General features: G+C 39.4%; 2 protein-coding genes across 5 annotated transcripts in view; both read left to right on the forward strand.

Moving 5' to 3' along the window:
• The window catches only part of RAD51B (RAD51 paralog B), a 615,635-nt gene that overhangs the window by 96,594 nt on the left and 506,085 nt on the right, over positions 1-12,956 (forward strand). The gene's annotated exons all lie outside the window — the stretch shown is intronic.
• LOC138443841 (sentrin-specific protease 8-like) lies at positions 1,048-3,044 on the forward strand. Its single transcript, XM_069596892.1, has one exon. It carries the CDS (start codon positions 1,604-1,606, stop codon positions 2,240-2,242), a length of 639 nt encoding a protein of 212 aa, XP_069452993.1. The 5' UTR covers positions 1,048-1,603; the 3' UTR covers positions 2,243-3,044.

Consider the following 12,956-nt stretch of genomic DNA (forward strand, 5'->3'; position numbering starts at 1 on the left):
GTTTTGAGACTGAGTAAATTTGGGATTTGAAGCTATGTGTTTATCAATGGAGTTTTAGAACTCTCCACTCTCAGTGGGGTATCCTGATTTCAATTGGGGAATACCTTTTGGGGAATTGGAAAATGCTTCTTTTCAATATAATCTTTTAGTCAAATGATTCCCAGGTAGCACAGTGGTAAAGAATCTGCCTGCCAGTGCAGGAGACCCAAGAGACTGGGTTTCAGTCCTTGGGTTGAGAAGTCCCCTGGAGTAGGAAATGGCAACCCATTCCAGTATTCTTGCCTGGAAAATCCCATAGACAGAGGAGCCTGGTGGGCTGCAGTCTATGGGGTTGCAGAGTCAGACACAACTGAGTATGCATGCATGGACATTTTTTTTTTGAAAATGAAATAGAAAGGTAGTGGCAAATGAGAAAAGTTATTAGATCGCAGTGGAATAAATAACTGAAGAAATTAACTCCTAAATCTTTAAATTTCATCACAGGTTAAAGATATTCCTTTAGAGCAAAGTCTTTGGTGTAAGTTCTTTGATAATACAAATTGACTCTTTTGGGACACAGGTTTAAGAGGATAGGAGATATGTATAGGAGATGTGTATGGTTCTTCTTTTTTCCCTGTCTCCTCTCTTATCTTAACCTTTGCATATATTTTGCTGAAGAGCAGGTAGTTATAACTTATAGTTAGGGTTTCCCAATTAAGCTGTTACCTGTGATTCATATTAAAAAGCAGAGACATTACTCTGCTGACAAAGTCCGTCTAGTCAAGGCTATGGTTTTTCCAGTGGACATGTATGGATGTGAGAGTTGGACTGTGAAGAAAGCTGAGCGCTGAAGAATTGATGCTTTTGAACTGTGGTGTTGGAGAAGACTCTTGAGAGTCCCTTGGACTGCAAGGAGATCCAACCAGTCCATCCTAAAGGAGATCAGACCTGGGTCTTCATTGGAAGGACTGATGCTGAAGCTGAAACTCCAATACTTTGGCCACTTCATGTGAAGAGTTGACTCACTGGAAAAAACCCTGATGCTGGGAGGTGTTGGGGGCAGGAGGAGAAGGGGACGACAGAGGATGAGATGGCTGGATGGCATCACTGATTCGATGGACATGAGTTTGGGTAAACTCCGGGAGTTGGTGATGGACAGGGAGGCCTGGCGTGCTGCGATTCTTGGGGTCTCAAAGAGTTGGACACGACTGAGCAACTGAACTGAACTGAACTGTGGTTCTAGATAGATGAATCAATCAAAAAGTAGAATTAGATTTCTTAATTTGATATATTTGTCTTTTATTTTTATCTAATAATTTTATTTTTATCTAATAAACAGTGATCTTTTAATTCTAACAGTCACACATAATAATAGTAGCTATCAAATAGGATATGGTGAAGATTACGGTGAAGGGTAGACTGAATAATAAATACGGTGTTGTATAGCGCAGCTTTTCCGGCCAGTACAGAGCTGTTTGGAGGCTGGTAGGGGTGGTGAGGCCCGAAGCAAGGACTCTCAGGAGTCTTCTCCAACACCACGTTTCAAAAGCATCGATTCTTCAGTGCTCAGCCTTCTTTATGGTACCAGCTTCTGGAATTTCTGAGCAGCTCTGGTCAGTACAAGATGGACCCAGTAGTCTTGAGTTACATGGACAGTCTACTGCGGCAATCAGACGTCTCACTACTGGATCCTCCAAGCTGGCTCAATGACCATGTTATTGGGTTTGCCTTTGAGTACTTTGCCAACAGTCAATTTCATGACTGCTCTGACAAAGTCTGTTTCATCAGCCCCAAAGTTACTCAGTTCTTCAAGTGCACTGGCAACCCAGCAGAAATCGACGTGTTCCTTGAACCCTTGGACCTCTGCAATAAGAGAGTTGTATTTTTAGCCATCAATGATAATTCCAACCACGCAGCTGGGGGAACCCACTGGAGCTTGTTGGTTTATCTGCAAGATAAAAATGGCTTTTTTCATTATGATTCTTATGGTGGAAGTAACTCATTCCATGCAAAACAGGTAGCAGAGAAACTAGAGGCTTTCTTAGGCAGAAAAGGAAACAAACTGGCCTTTGTGGAAGAGAAAGCCCCTGCTCAACAAAACAGCTATGACTGTGGGATGTATGTGATATGTAACACTGAGGCCTTGTGTCAGAACTTCTTTAGACAACAGCCAGAATCACTACTGCAGCTACTCACTCCTACATACATCACAAAGAAGAGAGAAGAATGGAAAGATCTCATTGCCAGACTTGCCAAAAATTAGCTGTTGAAATATGTTTGACTTTTGAAGTCTCTTTCTGCCTGTCCCCATGAATTGGATGGCTGCAGTCTCAGTGCCTGAGGGAAGATGCCTAGGAGAGGAAAGCTTAGAATGCTTACTTTCTCCTGAGAGAATGTTGTCCTCCACATTATCCTAATGGAAAGTGTCACTTTAACCCTAACTTCAGAGCAATATGTTCTGTGAAAGTGTCTTCAAAATATGCACCAAAACTGATTAATTCCCTTTTGGGCTCCCTTATCCACATTGGTTTAGTCCAAAGAAAAGAGATTGATCTGTGAAACAAATTGAGAATATGTGAGATTTAGAAGCAAGAAGAAAATCATACAGCAACCAAAGACTTACTGCACAGCCCACATATTTCAAGAGGTCAACTAGCTGGAAGCAGATCAAGACCTAACCTAATTCAGGATTGAAGTTTTATCAGTTACTCGGTTCTGTGATACCTCCTCTTCCGTTCAACAAGCAAAGGCTTTCCCATCTATAACCTTTGCCAATACTTGATAAAGATGGTGTTAGCCCATAGTCACCCATCTAATTCCTGGAGCCCTTTAAGAAAGGGGGACTGTTAAATAACTTTATTAAAATTAATGTCTGTGGTGGACCTCTTGTTTTGCATCTGAAACTTAGTCAAAGTTCGTTTTTTTTTGAGATACAAAGGAGAAAAAGTGACCTTTCTCAACTCTTTCACTTAATTCAAAATGCAGACAGTGTAATTTTTGAAATGTGGAACCGAGTAAAATGAAGTGCTATTCCTTCTAAAAATAAAAAATAAAAAATAAATAAATACGGTGTTAAGTGTAGTATCTGAGGTTTAATGAATACTTTCACAAGTATTAGCTATTGCTGTCTTCATCGTCATTATTATCATTATAGTAATATGTATATTATATATCTCTATGACTGAATACATAGCATAAAATCACCCCAAAATGTAAAGAAATGGGAAGGCTATGTTAGCTGGCCTCTTGTTTAGGGAAACAGATTATCCCAGGAGTTGAGTTTCCTGTAAGGCATGTGTATCTTTTATTCATGGGTTAATGGCAATATGGGTAGCTTTTTTAAAAAAAAAATAATTTATTTTTTACTGAAGGATAATTGCTTTACAGAATTTTGCTATTTTCTGTCAAACCTCAACATGAATCAGCCATAGGTATACATATATCCTCTCCCTTTTGAACCTCCCTCCCAGTTCCCTCCTCATCCCACCCCTCTAGGTTCATACAGAGCCCCTGTTTGAGTTTCCTGAGCTCTTTTGATGCAAGAAAAATGGCGTTAGATTGATTATAAACTCATGAGGGCAAGGTCTGTGTTTTATTTGCGTGTATCCTTTTTGGTTTTGGCTGTGCCATGTGGCTTGGGGGATCTTATTTTCCCAACCAAGGGGTCTAACGTGGGCCCCCTGCAGTGGAAGCGTGGAGTTCTGACCACTGGACCACCAGGGAAGGCCCTCTTTGCCTATACCCTTAACTCTCTTTTCAGTGTCTAGCTCATGATTGGTGTTCCATTACTTGTCTTTATTTATTTATGTTTTCTTTGTTTTTCCTTCAGCTTCCAAAAATATTGCTGTTTCCATATTCAGAATTCCTATGAAAGAGTTACATTAGTATTGTGACTTTTTGAATTATTGATTAAAATGTGGATCTTTTTTGGAATGTTTTGCTTGAAGCAAATTACCTGTGAAACAAGACTCAATTCAACTTAAGAACATTCAGACTTAAGACTTTTTGTAGAAAGGCAAATATTTGGTCTTAACAAAGGAAAAAGAACTTTATCTTCATTTGTGTGTGTGTCAGGCAATCACTGATGTTTAACAACACTTAAGTTACCTAGTGTACTGGTGTGTATATATCATAATGGAAAAATGTACTGCCTAAAGAACAATATCTTTAATAAGATATTTAAGAAACACCGTTTACTCTCCCATATTAGAGAACTTTAGACAGCCCAACAGATATTTATGATTATAGGAAACATGATATTTTTCAGAAATGAATGCCAACCATAAGTATGACTACTGTGACAAAATTAGGTAAAATAGTTACATCTGTTAACTTATCTGTCTTTTGGAACTGTATTTAGATTAAATAGTAAATTGGACGTAAAGATTAGTATCCCTATTGCATAAAAGAGCCCAGGTATATGCAGGCCCAGGGTACTTTGTAATAGTTTATAAGAACATTGTAGATATGACCCCTTTGAAAAATGGACTCTCATGAGGCTTGGTTGGTTCTTGAATCATGCAAGACTGAGTTCAAGTTAGGGGACATTTCACTTCTTTGGTCATTGAATTGTTTTCTCCCTATTTCTAGTAATAAACAATGAACTCTGGATGCCTTCTGAGACAGAGTAGAAATAGTACATATCTCTAGTAACAGGAATTAGGGTCTGGAGATAAATGATACTCACCATACAGTGTTACAGTATCTTTGTTTTGGTAGGAGATTTGCTTACAGTATATGTAGTTGGTCACCTATGGTTTGGTATCCGTTGAAATGTACTATTACTCATTTGGTCTGGAGTTGGGTGAGGTTTGTATTAACAATAGCTGCTTGTTGTCAGAGGGCTTCTGGTCTTTTTCTTTCTTCTGTGGTAATGTGCTATTATTAAGTGAAATTTTTATGAACATTTTAATTTTTTTATTTTTTTTAATTTTTATTTTTACTTTATTTTTCTTTACAATACTGTATTGGTTTTGCCATACATTGACATGATATGAACATTTTTAGAAGAATAGAAATTGAAAAATTATTTGTTAACCAGCCTTAAATGTAGTGTTCATTCCTCCCACCCCCCAAAAACTTATTGTCCTCTTAGACTAAAAGGTTTAGACAGTGGAGTAAGAATGATGAGTAATCTTGAAATTCAAAAGTTAGAACCTGTTTTCTCTTGATCATATAATCACAGGAGTCACAAAAGGGTGGGCCTCATTGTCAGGAGATGAGAGTTCAAGATTAACTGAATTTAAAGTTTTAAATTAGGGTCTTCCCTGGTGGTGCAGTGGATAGGAATCCACCTGCCAATGCAAGGGGGCACAGGTTCGACCCCTGGTCCAGGAAGATTCCACATGCCTTGGAGCAACTAAGCCTGCCAGTCACAACTACTGAACCTATGTGCCACAACTACTGAAGCCCCGAGGGTAGCAACTACTGAAGCCTGCGCGCCTGGATTCTGCGCTCCGCAACAAGAGAAGCCACCATAATGAGAAAATTGTGCACTTTGATGAAGAGTAACCCCTGCTCGCCGCAACTAGAGAAAAGCTCATGTGGCAAGGAAAACCCAGTGCAGCCAAAAATAAATAAATAAATACATTAAAAAATTTAAATTTTACTTTAACCATAGTAACATTATTAAAAGCCTTATTTAAATCACAGTTGACTTTATACCACCATGTTGTCTTGGGAGGTAATGTCAGGTGGCTGGAGAGTTGCTTATAGTTAACCTTGAAGGTACCTCATTTTCCTAAGGACACTTTCTATAGCTTAGTATTTATTTGCAAAATAAACCACATTTTCCTCTTGCCTTATTAAAATGATGGAATTATTTCTAGCATATGGAAACATTTCTGCACCTCATGTTCTTTTGAGCAAGTAACCCCATGTGATTTACAAATGTTGGTAAAAGCAATAGATATTTCCAAATGCTATTAGAATGATGCAACTAATATGTAGGTATTAAAAAATTTTCTTCATTGGGATAAATGAAACCTGGAATGAATAAAGTATTAGGTACTCTTTCTACTGTTTTAATTCCAGAATTACTTCAACTATTATTGCTACTTTAATTTTTGCTGTAATATCAGTATCACCACAAAAGATTCAACAGTCCTCTTAACAGGCAACCAAATATTGCCCAAACCAAAGGTAGAAAGTTCTCCCTGCTTCACTTAGAGAGAAAATAGCTGGTAGTTAAAAAAAGGTGTCCAAACTCTTGAAAGTATCATTTTAAATCATCATTGTCAAAACAAAATACATGCCAGGTTAAGTGTATAAACTCTGTACATGGAAGAATGAATGAAATATTTCTATAATATATTAATGATGATAAGATATTAATATATGGGGAGAAGTAATAGTAAACCTGGTCCTATATTCTGACTGTAAATGAGCAGGGTGCTCATAAAAAATAGTGACATATCACTTCAATAGGATATACTCTAAACTTCTTCCTAAATGACATCTTGAAATTTTGCCCTGTCCAAAATCTTTTTTTTTTTTTGAGTAAGGACAGATGGGTTTAGCTGCTGTCTTCAAAGAAAAAGAAAAAGTGACATCATAACCTATATTAAATTTCATGAGGTAAAGTAAAGATGGCCTCTGAAAAAAATGATAAGGTAGAGAAGGAGCAGGAGAAGAAGGAAAGGAGCTTTAAAAAAAATGGAAATAGTTGAAGATATTAGGGTATCTAATATCGTCAGGAACGGTACGTAATGAGACTGTTGGCAGAGTGCAGCTTCAGAGTTCTCTGAGGATTCTAAAAGCAAAAATTGTTTTTTCAACACAAAAGAATCAGACATTCTTTGGCATCTTAAAATGAGTGTCTGCTACTACATCAGCTGTTTTGTGAAACATCATTAATTCAATGCATATTCTAAATCCATCTACTGTAGGCTGCTATGCTGAGCATTTCAGAAAAAAACAAGATGTTACGATATTGTTTCTGTCTCAGAGAATTTATTATCCTTCACTTTTCACTTTCATGCATTGGAGAAGGAAATGGCAACCCGCTCCAGTGTTCTTGCCTGGAGAATCCCAGGGATGGGGGAGCCTGGTGGGCTGCTGTCTATGGGGTCACACAGAGAGGGACATGACTGAAATGACTTAGCAGCAGCAGCAGCAGCAAGGGAGAGAGCATCCATATACAAATATCTACAGCACAGAGCAGAGCAAACATCTGAGAGGACTCTACTGACAAGACAGATTCCATCCTTTTGTCAAGATGAGTGCTTCATGAAGGAGGACAGGTGAACTGGGTGTTGTTTTGCTCTTTTTTTTTTTTTTCCAGCTATGCCACGTGGCTTGTGGGATCTTAATTCCCTGACCAGGGATCAAACCCGAGCCCCTTGCAGTGGAAGCACTAAGTCCTAACCACTGGGCTGCCAAGGAAGTCCCCCGGGGTTGTTGTGTGTGTAGACTTTGGACAGTTTAAGATGGAATTGGGGTAGGAGTTAGGCTTTTGGCAAAGAAAGAAGCATGAGCAAACTGGAGCAGGGATGGAGATGGGGGACATGTTTAGGGAACAGGGCAGAGCTGAGACAGGGTGAAGTGTAGGTTTTATGGAAGAGAGTAGTGGGAGGCAAAATGGAAAGTGAAGCTTGGAGTCAGGCATGGAAGGTTTTAAAAAGTGAACTGAAGGATTTTGGTCTTTATTCTCTAGGCAGTGGGGAGTCCATGAAAACTTTTCATTGGTGACAAGACAGGAGCTAATAGCTGTGCTTTAGAATACTTAACTGGAAGGGTACAGTGTAGTAGGGAGAAACTTTAGAACTAAGATTTAAAATTAAGAGGCCTGGAGAGGCCCACGTGAAAAATAATCAGGGCCTGACAGAAGGTGTGGAGTGGAAAAGGAAAAAAGGAGAAACATTTAGTAAGAATCAGCAGAACTGAACTGTGATTATGTGGGGTAAGTAGAAGAAAAGAGAATTCAAGGAAGATTTGCACCTGCCTGAGTTAGGGCAGTGGTGCTGCCATCAACAGAAAGAGGAATGTTAGGCAGAGGAGCTGGTTTGGGAAATTAAGAAAATTCGTTAAGGCAGTGGTTGAGGAGGAAAAAAGAAGATTCGTTAAATGCTTGAAATGAATGGGTAGGGGCACATAAGAATGGTAAGGAAGGAAAATAAGAAGACAAGAGAAGATTAAAGATGAAGCCTTAAGAAATATGTCCCTTTGGGGATTCGAATAGAAAAAAAGGAAGAAGTTGGCAAGAATGGTCAAAGAGGGGATGAAGAGATAAGGATGCTCTGTTATTCAAAGGTCCCTTTTTTAGGCGGTGTGACCCTGTTTTACGGTGGTCACTGAAGATTCTACTATCTGTGTGGTCCCTGCTATACTCCCTCAAAGACTTCACTGTCCAGTGAGTGGCCTTTCTACCAAAGAAAACCACCCAAATTTCTGGGAAATTGGTTACAGTAGCCCTCTAACTCAACTTAATTCCATTGTTCTTTTTATTTCAACATCACAGGAGCTGTTATGACTGATAATCAACAAAAGGGTACAAGGAATCAGAGGCTTACATTGCCAGTGCCGAGGTTATATAGCACTCCCAAGCTCACCTGATAGATCAGATTCTATGTGCATATTTCCCCCATGGGGAAGGAATGAGCGTGAGTCCATCGTTTCTTTTCCCGTATCTTATGAGTGAGGGAAGGGTGGTAGGCATTTTGTTGATGTAGAAGCTGGCTCTTATGTTCGTTCTCCAGATCACCGTGTCACTTGGAAACCAAGAGATGAAAACATTTTAATGAGAGTTCAGTCAGTAGTATCATGATTAACACCACTTGGTTTAGTGGTTTTTAGCTCATGGATGGCCTTTGAGAAGATAGTTTTAGTAAAATAATATAGGTTGAAGAATCCACTAGTTATAAATACATTATCAAGATGGACTTAACTATTGTAAACTACTCTTTCAGGACTTGAGCCTGGAGAGGAATGGGAATAGAAAGACAGGAGCACTAGGATGAAAGGAAGATTTTTCCCCCTTGTCTCTCTCTCTCTCTCTCTGTTTTTAGTGGGAAAATGAACATGTTTGTAGGCAGAGGTAAGGGAGTCTTACGAGAATGTACTGGGGAGTAGAGGGTTCATTACTGATTGACAGATATCGGAGGAGTCTGGAAAGAAGGAGAGCAAGAGTATGGGTTCAGGTATTGGTGTTGGGAGGGAATATTTAGAGATCAGAGGAAAAAGGATGAAAGATGGATGAAGGTGGGGGAGCTCCATGGTGGAGAGGACAGATGCTGAGGTACAATGTACCACATGACCTCAAACATCTCATTAAAGAAGGAAAATCCACTTGTCAGGAGTGAGGGAAAGGAAAGAGGAGAAAAGATGTGGAGTAGCTGCTGTGAGAAATAGTTAAATTGTTGAGTTTCAGTGAGAACACAGTTGAGGATAGTTAATCTTATTTCTTGCTTTTCTTTAGTAAGATTTACGTGAGGTTTTTGTTTTTTTTTTTTCCGCTTAAAAGGATAGAAGAAATTTCCATGAACGTCTGCGCTCAAAAATGTGAAGAATTTTGTTGTCAGCTTATTCATGCTGATGCACATATCTTGGGTCCAGAAATATAGATGACGATGGTACTATTCCTGCTGATGGGTGGATCACAGAAAAGCAATATCCACTGAGGACCTGATGGTTCTTTCAAGTGTTAAAAGAAAACAGAATTTCTTCAGGGACTTGTTTTAGGAATGTAGCTTGGGATTTCGCCAAGAATGTCTTCTCTGTCACTCAGTGGCATGGTTTTGCATGACAGTGTCTGGCTCCTCTTGTTTCTGAGTTCTTCTTTTTCATATGAAAGGTATTTCTCTAGGTTTGGAAATACTCCAAATCAAGATATGTAAAAGATGCTTGACTCAATCCAAGAAGACTGTAAATTTTCTGAATTTGTCATGATGAAAAATGAAATATTACATATAGGTATTGGTGGTAGTTCAGAAAAGTGAGACATTAAATTCTATGGGGCTAACATTCATTGTATAACGTTCATTGTGTATAATGAACTTGACAAACATCTGTAGAACAGAGCAGAATTGAACCATCTGAGAAGACTCTCAGATCCCAGCCTTTTTTTTTTTTTTTTTGGTCAAGGGGAATGCTTCATGCAAGCACACCACATGAACTAGACGATATAGTACATTTAGAATTTGGATGATGAAGGTGGGTTTGGGGTAAGAGGCTTTTGACAAAGAAAATGGTACAAGCAGAGATGAAACAGAGATGGAGATGTGGGGCATATTAAGGAAACTTCTTTCTTTCCCTAGTTCCTTTTCTGAAAGTAAATACTTGAGGTAGCTGCTTGTGGAGGACATACAGTTCAGATAGTATAACATCATTCTTTGTCTTGTTTTCCTTTAATGGTGATTGTCTGATTTTTAGAATTACTTGCTATTCTTAAAGTGGAAAGAAACAAGAAATGTCAAAGTCTTCAAGTTTTAGCAGTTGCGATCTTCTCTTCAACTAAAGAGTGTTTTAAAATACGCCTACTATATATAAGATGTTGATGAACAAGATAAAATTCCTGCCCTGAAAACATGTGCACCCTGTTAAGAGAAATTTCACCTTGGAAATTTTAATTATTTGAGCAAACTATGCTTTAATGTTCAATTTATTACACAATATAAGCAAACCAAATGGTGCATAATTTTGTGTATTCCCATTGTGATTGTAGAGCTACACTGTTCAATATAGTAACCACTAGCCGCTTGTGGCTGTTAAAATGAATGAAAATTAAATAAAATTAAAAATTAAGTCACACTGGTTCATTTCTAAGTGCTTAGCAGCCACATTTGGCTAGTATTTATTAGTATATTCTGTATTGGAAAGCAAAGATACTGAACATTTTCACTGTTGCAGGAAGCTCTGTCCTGTTCTAGAGATCTAGAACATATTTTAATTGTTTGGTCAGGTGATTGGCTTAGTCATTCATCTCCTCAGTGATGCAGCCACAGTACTGAGCATTTTTGCTGTGCCGGGTGCTGTGCCAAGTCCAGCATCATGTCAGAGAAGCCCTGCAACAGCCCAGTGCAGGTGAAGAAACTGAAGCTGAGCAAGGTCAAATCACTTGCCCACATCACTTAGCTGAGAAAAGCCTGAGCCCGGATCTGTACCTGAGCCCGGATCTGTGCCTGAGCCCGGATCTGTACCTGAGCCCGGATCTGTTCCTGAGCCCCTCTGATGCCATGTGTGCATGTGTGCTCACTCAGTTGTGTCTGACTCGTTGTGACCCCATGCACTGTAGCCCACCAGGCTCCTCTGTCCTTGGGATTTCCCAGGCAAGAATACTGGAATGGGTTGCTATTTCCTCCTCCAGGGGATCTTCCCAACCCAGGAATCGAACCTGCGTCTGTTGCGTCGGCAGGAGGATTCTTTACCATTGAGCCACCTGGGAAGCCTCTCTATAAACCTTCATTAAATGCCTGCTGTGTGCCAGGTATTGTGCTAGAGCTAAGTAATAAAGAAAAGTCATGGTTTCTGTCCACATGGACTTTTCAATCTGGTGGAGGAAAGAGATAAGTTAACAGGTGGGTTCCATAGAATATGATAAGTGCTTTCAGTTGGTAAAGAATCTATCTGCATTGCAGGAGATCCTGGTTCGATTCCTGGGTCGAGAAGATCCACAGGAGAAAGGATAGGGTACCCACTCCAATATTCTTGGGCTTCCCTTATGGCTCAGCTGGTAAAGAATCTGCCTGCCATGCGGGAGAACTGGGTTTGATCCCTGGGTTAGAAAGATCCCCTGGAGAAGGGAAAGGCTACCCACTCCAGTGTTCTGGCCTGGAGAATTCCATGGACTGTATAGACCATGGGGTTGCAAAGAGTCAGACACAATGGAGCGACTTTCACTCACCATGGGAAAAGAAATCCAAGAGACCATGAACAGTATAGAAGGAAAACTACAGAAGCAATGCTCAAAGTTTACCTCTGAGGAAAGGTCAATAGATACTGGCTTGTGTAAGCTGGAGAGAGTGAGTGAAAAGATGATCCTGACAGTGTAAAACACCTAGGATGTAAAACAACATGGCAAATTGGAGGGACTGAAAGATGTTCACTCTGACTGGGGCCAAATAATCTCTAACATCTCATGATTCAGAGTCTTTCTTTTTATGATATGTTTACATTATTCTAAAAAACAGGCTGAAGTTGAACGGTTTTGTGAAGACCTACAAGACCTTCTAGAACTAACACCCAGAAAAGATGTCCTTTTCATTATAGGGAGCTAGAATGCAAAAGTAGGAAGTCAAGAAATATCTGGAGTAACAGACAAATTTGGCCTTAGAGTACAGAATGAAGCAGAGCAAAGGCTAATAGAGTTTTGCCAAGAGAATGCACTGGTGATAGCAAACACCCTCTTCCAGTAGCACAAGAGAAGACTCTACACATGAACATCACCAGATGGTCAATACCAAAATCAGATTGATTATATTCTTTGCAGCCAAAGATGGAGAAGCTCTATACAGTCAGCAAAAACAAGACTGGGAGCTGACTGTGGCTCAGTTCATGAACTTGTTATTGCCAAATTCGGACTTAAATTGAAGAAAGTAGGGAAAACCACTAGACCATTCAGGTAGGACCTAAATCAAATCCCTGACGATTATACAGTGGAAGTGACAAATAGATTCAAGGGATTAGATCTGATAGACAGAGTGCCTGAAGAACTATGGATGGAGGTTTGTGACATTGTACGGGAGGCAGTGATCAAGACCATCCCCAAGAAAAAGAAATTCAAAAAGGCAAAATGGTTGTCTGAGTAGGCCTTACAAATAGCTATAAAAAGAAGAGAAGTGAAAGGCAAAGGAGAAAAGGAAAGATATAGCCATCTGAATGCAGAGTTCCAAAGAATAGCAAGGGGAGATAAGAAAGTCTTCCTTAGTGATCAGCACGAAGAAATAGAGGAAAACAATAGAATGGGAAAGACTAGAGATCTCTTCAAGAAAATTAGAGATACCAAGGGAACATTTCATGCACAGATGGGCACAATAAAGGAC

Source organism: Ovis canadensis, chromosome 7 (genome assembly GCF_042477335.2).
Source record: "Ovis canadensis isolate MfBH-ARS-UI-01 breed Bighorn chromosome 7, ARS-UI_OviCan_v2, whole genome shotgun sequence".
Taxonomy (NCBI): domain Eukaryota; kingdom Metazoa; phylum Chordata; class Mammalia; order Artiodactyla; family Bovidae; genus Ovis; species Ovis canadensis.